The sequence below is a fragment of the Spinacia oleracea genome, chromosome 6 (assembly GCF_020520425.1).
Source record: "Spinacia oleracea cultivar Varoflay chromosome 6, BTI_SOV_V1, whole genome shotgun sequence".
NCBI lineage: Eukaryota > Viridiplantae > Streptophyta > Magnoliopsida > Caryophyllales > Amaranthaceae > Spinacia > Spinacia oleracea.
Window position 1 is genome coordinate 140,509,791 of NC_079492.1, and position 14,984 is coordinate 140,524,774.

Genomic DNA, 14,984 nt, shown 5'->3' on the forward strand with positions numbered 1-14,984 from the left:
GCGGCAAGCCAACGAGCAACGAACAACAAATGGGCTGCGAGCTTGGCGTGAGAGGGCGCGGCAAGTAACTTAGGCCACAAGCTGTCCGTTTTCCTATTCTTACATACTTAAGAGTTTTATGATTATCTTAATACCTAACCTGGGATTATCCTAAAGTCTAAAGAGTTTGTGATTCACCTAAATCCTAATTCTACGGGTTTTGGTTATCCTAATTCTAGTAGGATACGACTACCTATTTTCCTATAAATATATAGGTCAAAAATTTAACACACAACTTGAATTGCCTATCACTAATAGTGAGATCCCGAGATAATACCTTAGACGATATCGTAGTTGGTTGAACCTTGCTGTGGACCCCGCAGAGGGGCGGCATTTGGAGCTCTGTATTGATTATGTGGCAATTAATTTGGATTATGGCAATTTATGGTTTTTTCGTATGCAATTAGATTGTCTATAACCTTATACTTGTGCTGTAAGACATGTACGATTCTCCTTGTTCCGTAAGACATGTACGGTTCTCCTTGTGCCGTAAAACATGGACGGTTCTCCTTGTGCCATAAGACATGGACGGTTCTCTTTGTGCCGTAAGATATGAACGATATTCTTTATGCCGTTAGACGTGGACGGTTCTCCTTGTGCCATGAGATAGGGTTCGACTCTCCTTAGACAAGGATTAGTTCTCCTAGTGCCAGGAAACAAGGCTTAGTTTTTCTTGTACCTTGAAAAGACATAACATTATCTTGAAACGACAGGACAAACATATTTGTTTGGTTTTCCTTGTACCTTGAAACAAATGGTCATTACCTTGAAACGAATGGATAATCATATTGGTTTCCTTGTACGAAACGAAACGACATGACAAAGATATTGGTTCAATTTTCTTGTACGAAACGACATGACTCTTTGAAACGACAGGACAACCATATTGGTTTAATTTCCTTGTACAAAACGACATGGCTCCTTGAAACGACAGGACAACCATATTGGTTTAATTTCCTTGTACGAAACGACATGACTCCATGAAACGACAGGAAAAGCATACTGGTTTTCTTGTACAAAATGACATGACAAACATATTGGTTTTCTTTGTACGAAACGATAGGACTCCTTATAACGACAAGACAAACATATTGAATTTCCTTGTACGAAATGACACGACTCCTTGAAACGACAAGACAATCATAGGACATAATTTTTTTTTATATTTCTCCAATCACAACGTTCGTGAAACTGCCGTTTCGATTACGGGAGGGTATTGCATGAAGATAACGTAGTTATCCTATGATAGATTATCGTATGTGGTAGAGTTGTGTTATATATGAGCTATATGATATAAGATAGAAGTATATACAAGTATGACTTTAAAAACCTACGAAAAGTAGGTTATATAGTTTGTAATATAAATAGAGGCGTACTCCCACGAATAACAACACAACAACGTATTTTCACTCAGTAATAATTTACATAATGGTTGTGATTTGTGAAATAGTACTGCTGGCCTAGAGACCGAATTAGTCCGTAGTTCTCTAGTCTATAATTGATAATTTCAGAGTATGTAGGTGTATAATATAGTGGACAACTGCACTACAACTGGGCTGCAACTTAACTTGCCCACTTGTTGCTTTTAATAAAGATGTCAACTTAATTTGCTAAAGCAACAGAAAAAATAAAAGTCTGATGGATGATTGTGATTATTGTAATGAAGTTGTGTACATGCCTTGAAGATTTCTTCTGAAATGCTTACTACAAGTCTACAACAAGTTGATTGCCTTTCGCTTGTTTCATAACGCGTTTCTGATACATTCTATTTTATGTTGATTTGAATTATTTGAGAAGGCAAATTTGTCAAAAACCACCTTATAAAAATATTGTAATTAACTACATTTTAAAAAAATTATGTTGTAAATATTTCCTTTGACCGAAATATAACGTTTGACTCAAAATTCTGGAGTGCACTTTATCATATTCATCTTACGTGTCATTTAATTATCCATTTACTGTAAGATATCATATCACTTGAAATGCACCTAGTAAAGTCATCATTCCTTTGGTCAGGTCATTCGTTGAACAGGCCAAATCATAACTAGCATTTTTTGTTACCCATTATCAAGTTCGTCTTGGTATGTGAAGTATTAAAGTAGTCTATTTTTTTACAGTTAGATTGAGTACTCCTTTGAATCAATCAACACTTATAGAACACAAGACCAAAACTCAGAAGGAAGGAACGTACTTAGCTTTGTCATTATTATTATTATTATTATTATTATTATTATCATTATTGTTATTATTGAAATGCAAATATATACTAGCTAGTTGGAAAGTTTCATCTGAAATTTCAGATATAAAACAAGCTTCCTTTATTGTTCTATAATGCATTGTAATAATTAAGGAGCTTTTTCCAAAAATAGAAAATGGCTTCCACCAGATTGTTTCCATACTATTCATACATTATCCTCTCTCTAACTATCTGCTTATTATGGCTTAATGCACCCATGAGTCAAGCTCATCAACATCACAGAAAGGTAAGCATACATCTTAATTAATTGATTATTTATCATACTAATCTGCAGATTTCTTAAATTCAATTATATTTTCAAATGTTTCGTTTTATGTAATTTGAATTGTACTTCGTATTTGATTTATGCAGACGTATATTATATACATGGGCGATCGAACTTACTCTAATCATATCTCTGCTAAAGACTTCTATTTGGGAATGTTGAGTACTATTCTTGAAGGGTGAGGTGCACTTAATTAATTACCATTTCATTTTTTGTGCATATCTATCATATTGTATAACAGACGAGTCCGGATCCTCTATTTTAATAAAACTCTACAAGATAGAGTTGTATCTAAACCATACATTTTAAAATCAATGGCTTATATCGATGAAAAAAAATAAGGGAAATTTTGGAAAGATAATATATGAACCATTGATTTTTCATTCAATGGTTGATATGCTCAAACTCTACCATGTAGAGTTATTTTACAACTCTAGAGGATCCAAAACCATAATAGACATGAAAGACAATGTGGATGTTACCATTACCATGAGTATATTCCCATGATATTTTCCTGAATTTTATGATGAGTGTACTTAACTAGACTTATAATCCTGTTTAGATTAATACATACATAATGTGACATTTTAATGTTCGAGATTTAAACAAGTACATCTACACCGGATATTAGAAAGCGAAATTTTTTGCGAAAGAAGTATAATTCTTGGATTTTGACTTGTTTAGAAAATTAGAATACATGAGTAGACAAATTTACCATGTGAGTATCAGGGAAAAGGCTACATGTACACCTAGTGTACAAGATTCTGTAGTACACCTAACACCGCCATTAATTTTTTGATATATCATTAAACCCACTAAAAAATGAGAACGAAAGACAATAAATATGCACCAATTTTTAAATGGACTTGGTCCACACTAAATTTATTGTGGACCATGCCTTAAAATAAAGTCAACAACTTGTTCCTAATTTATTTTGACATTTTATTAGGAATATTATGAAAAAATTATCAAATTAGTGTCGTTAATACATGGTGTGCTTGAATAATGTAATTTTAAGTCACTATTCACTTTTAAAAACATAGGGTTACTATGCTTTAAAAAATGGTTATTACGTCTAAGAAATTTGATGTTTAATTTATATAGTTACTATATGAACAATAAATGTCACTATGAGTACAATAAAGGTCACTATGAGTGTAAAAAGGTGCTATAGAAAACTGTTGAGTTTTGAGTCCACACTAATATTATTGTAGACTAGATCCACGCAAGAATAATCCATAAATATGTCATTTCAACCAATAGAAAAACATGGTGTACAAGATGCCTTGTACATTAGATGTACATGTAGTAGGATCCGAGTATCATGTGACAAACTAGCTTACGTCCGTAGTTGTAAATTTTATATAGGGGATTTTGTTTTAAGTAAAAATGGGCGTCCTTCAAAAAAATCAAAGGACATGCATGTTTGTTGAATATATACTGATTTAAAAAAAGGGTCATACATAATATGTTATGTATATACTGCGTACTCCGTAAAAAATTAAGCTGGATATAGTAGATCTGATTTCGTTGAGTAATTATCTTTTATCTATACTACGGTTCAATTGTCCTTGAATAACACGTAGTCGGTAGTACTACCTCCGTTTCAAAAAGATCTTTACGGTTACTATTTGCACGAACTCCAGTGCAACATTTGACTACTAATATATCCAATTTCGTATGTGAAAAAATTATAAAAATTTGATATTCTGAAAATACATCCCAAGACCAATCTAACAAGATCTTACATGTAACGTTTTGATGTATATAATGGTGAGAATTTACGGTCAAAGTTTTTATACTTTGGACACATTTTCCAAAGCGTAAAGAACTTTCTGAAACGGAGGAAGTACATGTTATTTCGGTATGATTGGATCCTATATTCCTATATACACTATGGTCTTCTGTGACTTTCTAAACACGTACCAAAATACATATATGTACATTACACCTTTTGTTTCTAAACTATTTTCACTTTATTTTCACGAAAGTATAATTGATAGAAATATTAGTATGCTAGATTTGTATCTTCATAATGAACTAGTGCATGTAATCCTAAATGGGTAAACTACATTATATTTGCAGTGTGCCTTCAAAACATACTTCAGAATATCTACTTTACACTTACGAGAACTTCCAAGGATGCGTCGCAAAACTAACCAAAAAGGAAGCAAAGAAAGCATCCAGTAAGTTAGCCTTGCTTAATTATCCATATTTTTTTATACATATATTACTATATCACTGATCCACCGCCCGGCCAATATTCTGTCAAACAGTTAAATAGTTACTTAATATGAACAAATATACATTGAATACTTATGTTCTACTATAATAGTACGTTATAATATCGATCCAACCCAACAGTTATGCCTTTTAATCAAATAGTTATCCCTTTTCATATTGACATTATCGGTCAAATGTGTATGACAGTCTTAAAAAAATACTACGTACGTAATTACTTATTTTCAATATTCGATCAAAGGTTTCAAATTAACCGTGATATAAAAAAGTAAAAATATAGTGTAACCATTATTTCGAAAAGATGAGTACCAAAGGAGTAAGGAGTGACCAATGTTTTCTTTTAGCCACCTCCTTCTATATTTATATTGACATAAAAAATTAATGATAGGGATCAAAGGCGTGGTTTCGGTATTTCCCAACAGGAAGAGCCATCTTCATACAACAAGGTCTTGGGATTTCATGGGTTTCCCTGAAAATGTTGAGAGAAGCATGATGGAGAGCGATGTTACTATTGGAGTATTTGACACTGGTATTTGGCCCGAATCCGAGAGCTTTCGAGATGAAGGTTTCGGTCCACCACCCTCCAAATGGAAGGGCTATTGTCAAACTTGCCATGATAACTTCACTTGCAACAAGTAAGCTTAGTTCTTCTATTTATGTTGTCTTTACTGTGTAAATGAATCGATACGTTTGTGAACAACTCCCGAACAAGCTCGTTCATTAAGAAAATAAACAAGATCGAGCAAATATTCAAGGCTCGTTTACTAAACGAGCTTTAATCGAACACCATCGTGTTTGGCTCGTTAGTATTCACGAACATCTCGTTTATAACTCATTAATAGCTCATACCACATCCGTTTCAAAATGATCTTTACACTATCCGTTTAAGTCCGTTTCATGATGTTATTTATACTTTGTTTTATTCGATCTATTTTGAACCTGAAAATAACTATCTTACCATTCTTACTTTACAATATTTACAATTTTTTACTCACTTTCTCTTACTTTTTTTTTTTACATCCACCCATCTTTTTATCCATTTTCTTACTTAATCTATATTTTATTATACACATTTTTCATTTTTGTCTTAATATATAATACTTGTTCAAATAATAACCATAAAAATCTTTATGAAATGGAGGTATGTAGTATATTCTAATAGAATAATACTCCATCCGTTCCTAAATAAGTGTCACATTTGGGCCCGGGCACGGTAATTAATAAAATTGTAAAGTGTGTAAGAGTTAATGATTGAGAATGCTTTTTTTGGGGAAAAGATAAAGTAGATAATTGTTTAATTGAATAAAGTACAAATAAAAGTGTATGTGGGAATTGAAAAGTGGAAAAGTGTAGTATGCGTAAGTAAAAGTAATTACTCCCTTCGTATTTTTTTAAGAGATACACTTGGTTGGGCACGGGTCTTAAGAAGAATAAAAGAAGTGGGGTTGGGGTAGATATTTTAATAAATAAGTACATTGGGGACCATGTCCTTTTGAACAAATGGAGGTGGGGGTGGGGTGGGTGTAGTTGTAAAATTATTTTTTAATTGGATGGTGGGTCATAAAGTGTAGTAGATAATATTATTTAATTAGGTGGTGGGGTTGATAAGTTACCAAAAATGGCAAGTGTATCTCTTAAAAAAATACGGCCGGAAAAGGCAAGTGTATCTCTTAAAAAAATACGGAGGGAGTATGATTTATAGAAAAGTGGGAAAAGTGTATGAAAAAGTGTGAAAAATGTATGAAAAAGTGGGAAAAGTACATGTTTAAAAATAGAAATGTGACACTTATAAGGAAAGGCTAAAAATGAAAATGTGACACTTATTTAGATATAGACGGAGTATGAAATATATTTTTTCCTAAAATCTTATAACTAAAGTCCAAACTGGAGTACTTGTTCAATTTTTTTTAATCTTCGTAAAAGGAGGATGAGTTGTAAAGTTGATTTATTAAAACTCTTTTTAAAGCTCGTTCAATTTAGAGATCGAACACGAAATACAAAGGAGCAGGCTCAGGCGGTATCCGAACAAGTATAAACTCCCTCCGTCCCGGAATAATTGAAACGCTTTTCTTATCGGGTTGTCCCGGATTACTTGAAACGCTTCTAAAAATGGAAACTTTACATAATATTTTATTATTTTCTCACCTTATATAAGGGCCCACCAACAACCCTACTATCCCAAATAAACATTAAAAAGTACCCCACTACCCCACACATCCCACTATCTATATTAAAAAAATACCTCAATACTAACTACCTTTCAATTAAATAAGAAGTCAATTATAATGAATTAAACTCCGTGCCGGTCAAACGGTTTCAAGTATTCCGGGACGGAGGGAGTATTTGCTAAAACAAAAATAAATAAAAGCATGTTCAAGCTGAGGTTGTTTTTTCGCATATCAGATATGTGTGGTAACATACATATCAACTAAAAGACAAATAGATAAAAGACAAAAAAGGAAGTACCATTCATGTTAAAAAAAGTATCATTCTGTAAAAAATTCTATAAAAAAAAGTACAATTTTTGTTTAAATAAGTACCATTTAATTTCTTTTTTGTCCTTTTGCCTATTTTGTCTTTTGTTCTGATATGTATTTGCCCATCTATATATTATACTAAAAGAGAGGAAATCAATGTGGTGATGACAAATGTCACTCATTGATTGGCCTCTCTTTTAGAAATAAAAAAATTATAAAAATTAAAACATTCTATAGTTATTTTGTTAACTTTCATCTCATAAGAATATTTGATTCTATTTTCCTTTAAAAAAAAAAATCACTCTATACATGGGAAATATTGTGTAAATTATATTTTCTATACTTTCATAACAAATATAACCAATTTAAGATTATCTTTTTATAAAAGGAAACATTACTATTGTATAGACATTTAGGCAACGATATAAAATCTCGATTTAGGTAGTACATCATATAAATAAAGAAATACGGAAACTCATTCGTTAAAATGTATACTAATTTATTTATAATATATTCAGTATCGATTAGAAAATTCTTATTTTAACACAATTAAATGACACATAAAAATATGATCAATTAGTACAAAAGATGTATTTATTTCATCAAAATAAACCAACACATACTTAATCATTCCTATAATAGTATATCAAGCTAGCTAAATAAGGTAAAACAAAATTGAATTGAAATATATAGCTAAGTCTAAAAAATAACTTAAATTTTTAAAATATATATTACCATTTTACTTAGGCATGTACTATGTATCTACTAATGTTTTAATTTCTAGCACCATTAAAAATTCGTGAACTTTTTATCTTACAAAAGTATGTACTCTTGATTTATTAATTTAATAACCATTTCCTAATTATATACTACGAACGTTTTATAGACAAATTTATCAAAAGTTGGTGGAAAAATTTGCACAAGGAAGTGTCACGTGTCACTCATGGTGTTTGTTTTAGTATAATGTAATAAACATTATACTACGAATAATTAATCCATTATATGGAGTACGTAGTAGTATTTTTATAAAAATTTAAGAGTAGTCTATTGATTTGTACTTACATAATTAAAATACAAATAAATAAGAGAATCAACCAAGTCTGAATAAGATTATAAGAGTGTATAAAAAAATTACTATAGTACTCTATAATATTTAAACAACTAAATTCGATAAATATAACCGCCAATTATTTTACTATTTTAATGTAGTATATTTAGAAACTAATTTCAATAATTATCACCGTCGTTGATAGTAATTACGTAACTTTCTTAAACATGAGTAAAAACTTGCGTAATCTAATCTATCTACTACTCTATTGCGCAATAATTAATATAATTCATATATATTTTTTCTAAAATCTTCTAATTACTTATGGTAATAATCGATCATACTACGAACTACGTACTTATTTATTTATGTCAATAAATTTCTTAATTTAAATATATATATATCTATATACTCCCTCTGTTTTTAAATATTAGTCATCTTTTGACTTTTTCACCCGTTTCAACTCAATATTTAAACGTAAATATCTCCAAATACGTATGTTAAAAAAGTATAAAATTTTGATATTGTACTAACCAAACATTGAGAAGAACAAAATAAAATATCATATAAATATGTTTTGAAATACGTATTGGAAATAAATTAGAAGATTTTCTTCGATTGTGAATAGTTAAAAGATTACAGATATGACTAATATTCGAGAACGGAAGGAGTACTCCATATATTATAATAAAAGAGAAGTAAATCGACGTGGTGGTGAAAATGTCACTCTCTAATTTTCCTCTCTTATAACGTGAATAGCCGAATATCATGTTTTGTTTAGAAATTGTGTCATACTACGTATAATGGATGTGAATAATGTATAATGAACGTTTACCTTTGATCGTTTACTATTTGTAATCCAAAGAAATTTTTTTGCATGAAATTTATGATAACCGATCGACATAGAAAATCTTATTATAGTTGAACATGTACTATCAATTAAATTATTATAATACTATCAACTTTTTAAGAATTTGTGTCATATAATAATCAGGATATGCATAACAAACGATAACTCTTGATTTAATATATTTGACAAGGTTGTTTCAAACATTTTATAATCCCGATGTTGACTAACAAAATGAGATCCCTAGCCACATACTTTTTCATGACGGGCCCTGACCTATACTTAATCTTAAATATCAAAAACAAAATTTGCCACATTCTCATTATCGTAATACTTTTATACGAAGCACGGATCATAATTTATCCGCTCATATTATTGAACTCTTAAGGGCATATTGATTATAATTAACTAATCGTAATCAATTATTTCCAAAATCATAAGACTTAGATGATTAACTTTACTTATTATTAATATGTTTGCAATAAAAAATATATTTTATATCTTAATGTAAATGATTGCAATGTCACATTAAAATTTTGTGCAAAATTAAATTTTTATATGTAAATGGTGCATCCCAATTGATGATGGCGCGAGTTTCAATTTTAGATTGGGCTGACTAAAAAGATAAACGTAGATGATTGCCTAATGTTGACCCAATGCTGACTAACAAATAGAGATTTGTTGTTGGCAGACGGGTATAAGGATAACATGTACACACTTTACTGATGGGGCGAGTTTGAATTGATTTGACTTGGGAACACTCACCCAATCTTAATTATTTATGTCACTTTTAAATATATTTGTTTTATCAATATTATAGCTAATACAATCAATTAAAATACTTTGTAATAAACTAATGTCAATACATTTAAAGTTAGTTGGAAGAAAAAGTTGATTGTTTATCGAATATAGGGATGTCAGATTGTTAGTGGGACGAATCTTTTGGAAGATCCCCCCGTAGATCCTCTCCAAGTGGGCAGGGATGGAGGAGAATTTGGTGGGTGGTGGGGGGTAAAAATGTATACGGCGTGGTTGACGGGGCAAAAATAAATTTTAAAATTGGACCCGCCTGCGTCTCTAATCTTTCATTTAATTGATTATGAATATATTAAATAAAATTTACTACTAACTTATATATTATATGTTTTTTTATTTACTCAATGTAATTACTCTAATTAGACAAATAAATTGTCAAATAATCTAGAATAGAGTTGTAAAATTCAAAACTCCTTTACCAAAGTTTAGTCTAGGTGTGGGTTTGAGGCGGGTGTAGATACACGCGAGGGGGGTGATGAAGAGGGGATGAATTTTATTTTAATTTGTACCTCTCGAGACGGGGATTGAGAGGGGTGGGTATCGTTCCATCGTGGATGGAAAATGATGGGTATGAGAACTTTAGGGGGGCACGAGTGTGCAGGCCCCGCTTCTCCTAAAAGTCATCTTTAACTTAGTAAAGTAAATGGTGTAGGTAGTTGTTAAGAGATCAGGTAATGAAGTTGATTGGGATATTTTGTGAGTATTAAGTGCGCATTACTATCGAAGTAAAGAGTGATGAGATAACTTATGATTGACACAAGTGGTGAATGAGAATGAAAATAATTTTATCTGTGTACTCTAATTTGTTTTAGTTGGTTTGATAAATGAGCAATGACAAACTTATCAGTAACTAATTTTAATTTGGAAAATATATATAATCTCTATTTTGTTATAATTTCCTAACATATTTCATACAAATTTATGTATAGATTATAAAAACCGTGCATCGCACGGGTACTATACTAGTACATATCTAATATGCGCAAAGACTTCCTCTGTTCAAGCTCGTGCAACAAGCATATTGTTCAAGTTAATTGGCTTGAGATTAATTTTGGTGCCGTATCTCGGGACAGTCCCAATTGTTAATTTTGATGTTCGAAGAAGAACGACTTTGACATTGTTAAAATCTAATGTATAAATGCAGCAAGATAATAGGCGCACGATATTTTCGAGCGAATGGAGAATTTACAGAAGATGACATAGTATCACCTCGAGACACAGACGGGCATGGAACACATTGTGCCTCCATAGCCGCAGGAGAAGCAGTGAAGAAGGCAAGTTTACTAGGACTAGGCCATGGAACTGCTAGAGGTGGTGTACCATCAGCTAGAATTGCAGTTTACAAAATATGTTGGGCAGATGAAAATTGCTGGGGAGCTGATATCTTGGCAGCATTTGATGCGGCTATATCTGATGGTGTCGACATCATATCTCTTTCTGTTGGAGGCGATGCTTTACCATTCTTTCAGGATGCAACTGCTATTGGAGCCTTTTATGCAATGAAATATGGAATTTTGACCTCCAGTGCAGCTGGAAATGAAGGTCCAGGCCTTTATACAGTTGGAAACTATGCGCCGTGGTTACTCTCGGTTGGAGCTAGTACTATGGACCGTAAATTTACTACACAACTGCAACTTGGTAATGGCATGTCTCTTGAGGTTAGTCAATCATTTTTTTGGTTAGCTTCTTTATCAAGTTTATTTTTCAAATTGTACCATTAACGACGGAAAATTTCGTCGTTGCGAACCCGCCATAAAAGAAATGAATAATCTCGTCGTTAATCTGTCATAAAAGACATTTACGACGGTTGTACCCGTCTTTGTTTGATTGTTAGCCCCGTCACGAATTAACACTTTTACGACGAGATTTTTGACCCGTCGTTATTAGTTTGTTATTGAAAATACAAATTTTTGTAGGGTTCGTTGAATCAAAATTACATGAATGGTACTTACTTCCTTCGTTGTGAATTAGTTTCGAGGCATAAGGGCAATAATTATTATAAATGGGGGAGGGGGTTAAAACTTAAATGGACAAAAATCCAAGATTAGTTTTATACTCTATCACACCCCTCACATGAAAGTTCTTAGGGTTTGAAGTGTGGATGATGCCTCTCAATATTCAGCGCTAAATATTCCACTTTGAAAGAAGGAGTTGATGAGATTTGAACATGTGATATTTGTGTCACGCTGGCTCGGATATCATGCATGTCAAATGACCAACTGAGTCAAAAGCTTAAGCAGATGGTCAAAGATTCAATATTGATTTTATACTCTACAATGAAGGATTAATGTTGTACAACAATAGTAGTGACTTCTAAAAAATAGAAGTTAAGTACTAATAATTGAATGTTTCCTTGATGCAGGGAGTTTCACTTAATACATTTGATGATAAGAGTTTCCCCCTAATATATGGAGGCGATGCCGCAAACACATCATCTGAAAATTCATCATATGCCCGGTAAATGATTAATTACAAAACATGCGGATGCAATTTTGCAGGTTTTGATCGAACAAGTAATCAACAAAATTGACTAATTAACTAATCACGTGTCACAAAATTGCAGGTATTGCTATCCAGATTCATTAGATAGAACATTGGTAAAAGACAAGATTGTGTTATGTGATTATTTTAGAGATGGGGAGGAGCCCTTTCTTGCTGGTGCAGCTGGGATGATAATACATGATATTTTACCCCTAGATGACCCGTCTTCCTTCCCTCTCCCTGCATCTGATCTTCGTGTTGATGATGCTGAACGTGTTCTCTCCTATACTAGAAACTTAGCAAGGTATGAACTCGATCGGATTATATATAATCTAGCCAAATTAATTACTTGATGTAACATATTAATTTCTCATTTATATATGTAGTACGCCAATTGGAACAATCAAAAGAAGCGTTCAAGTAAAGGATACATCAGCCCCTAAAACAGTCTCATTTTCTTCAAGGGGTCCTAGTCTATTCTCTCCAGGAATCCTTAAAGTAAGACTAATTACTGTGTTTAATTAATTTGTACCTTCAATTCATACGTCGTATATTATAAATACAAAATTAAAGGCATGCCAAAATTGTAATTTCTTAGCCAGATTTGACTGCACCTGGAGTAAACATACTGGCGGCATATTCACCGATTGCACCTGTTTCCAGTGTTAAGAGTGATCAAAGGTCCGTCCCATATAATATGGTGTCTGGAACTTCCATGGCGTGCCCACATGCCACAGCAGTAGCTGCTTATGTTAAATCATTTCACCCTACTTGGTCCGAAGCTGCTATCAAATCTGCTCTCATGACCACTGGTATACTCTACTCCCTCCGTTTCATAATATCCTTCTTATTTGAGAAAAATACAGGTATTATAGAAAAAACAAGTGTGTGGGGAAAAGTAATTATTAGGATATACTTATTGGGAAGAAGAGAAATTAAATTGTTTCTTTTATGAAAATAAAAGAGTGGATGTGGGGATGATCGCGTTGTACGTTGTTGTATCGGGAAGGGGAAAATTAAATTGACGTTTAATAAAAAAAAAAGTAAAACACAAAATGAATTTGGGAATCATTGGTGCATACCTGTCAAACAGGTCAGTCAGATCGGGTTATAATAAATCACTTTTGGGTTCAGGTTAGTTTAAGTCGGTCACTTTTGGGCTCGGGTTAGTTTGAGTCGGTCACTTTTGAGTTCGGATAAAATCGGGTTACATGTCACATAATTTTGTTAAAAATATAGTATTTTCGGGTCGAATTGATTTATAAAAGGTCTAATTGGGTGGGAAAGTACATGGCTTAAAATAGAAACAGAAACAACATTTTGATTTTTGATTGTCCCGATTAGGAAAACAAGAATCATATGATACAGTACGTATACATGAGAATTGTATCATTATAACTAATACTTTCAATCTTAATTCAACAGCCATACCAATGAGTAGTGCTAAAAACGACGAAGCTGAATTAGCCTATGGTTCAGGCCATATCAATCCATTAAAGGCTAAAGACCCTGGACTTGTGTACGACATTGACGTAGGCGACTACGTGAAATTCTTGTGCAGTCAAGGCTATGATGAGATTACAATCGGATACATCACAGGAGAAACTAGTTGTTGCCAAGGAAATGGTACAAATTGGGATCTTAATTACCCTTCTATTGCACTCCCTACAAGTTTAGGCCCCTTCGAAACCGTGTTTACCAGGACAGTAACAAATGTTGGTTCACCATACTCAACTTACAAAGCTATAGTAACAATGCCTAAAGATCAGGCAATTGTAATCAAAGTGCACCCATCAGTTTTGTCATTTAAATATGTAGGGCAGAAATTGTCCTACACTGTGAGAGTTTATGGGACTATTGGTAGGAGAGCTTTGATGTCTGCTTCTTTGGTGTGGGATGATGGTCAACATCAAGTTAGAAGCCCTATTGTTGTGTTCAATTTGTCTTAACATGGAAAAGATTTTTGAATTCTATTCATGTACAAATTATTTATGGAAGAGTCCTTGAATTACATTATTTTTTTATGTAAACAAAAAGTTCATGTGAAATATTGGATATTTGGACTCCTTTCTTTTTGTTGTGTTTGAAATGAGGGAATTCTGATTAGATGTGTAAAATAGTTTAGTGTGTAGGAAAGAATACTGTAAAATCCGAAAATGTGAATATAATGTGGGCCGAATATTTAATTTATGTAAGGCTGTGACGTGTTATAAAACACTGTCTTAGAAGCAAAATTCGCCTCGACTATGGTGCAATCGTAATAGGCGTTGCCCCCCAAGATTTTACACAGCAATTCGTTTTAACGTGCACTTGAATAAAACGAACTAGGAACTCATAATATGCTCAGAATAAAACAGAGAAGAGATGAAGAGGAGAATTGTATTTCGGTGTATCTCAACTGATTCCCAAAGTTGATTTATATAGGAATCAAAACTCGTAACCGAAAATCAGAATTTATTATTGAAATAAAAACAAAGGATCAGAATTCAAATGGGACATTTAAAACACTTGTA

The 14,984-nt window shown here is 32.5% G+C and overlaps 1 protein-coding gene across 1 annotated transcript; it reads left to right on the plus strand.

Annotated features, from left to right (window-relative positions):
• Window positions 1-2,355: 2,355 nt before the first annotated feature.
• Window positions 2,356-14,538, plus strand: LOC110778110 (cucumisin-like). The gene is made up of 10 exons (XM_021982671.2): window positions 2,356-2,522; window positions 2,648-2,739; window positions 4,647-4,747; window positions 5,191-5,437; window positions 11,135-11,648; window positions 12,353-12,447; window positions 12,554-12,775; window positions 12,858-12,969; window positions 13,070-13,283; window positions 13,897-14,538. Exons 1-10 carry the CDS (start codon window positions 2,412-2,414, stop codon window positions 14,418-14,420), a joined length of 2,232 nt encoding a protein of 743 aa, XP_021838363.2. The 5' UTR covers window positions 2,356-2,411; the 3' UTR covers window positions 14,421-14,538.
• Window positions 14,539-14,984: the final 446 nt, after the last annotated feature.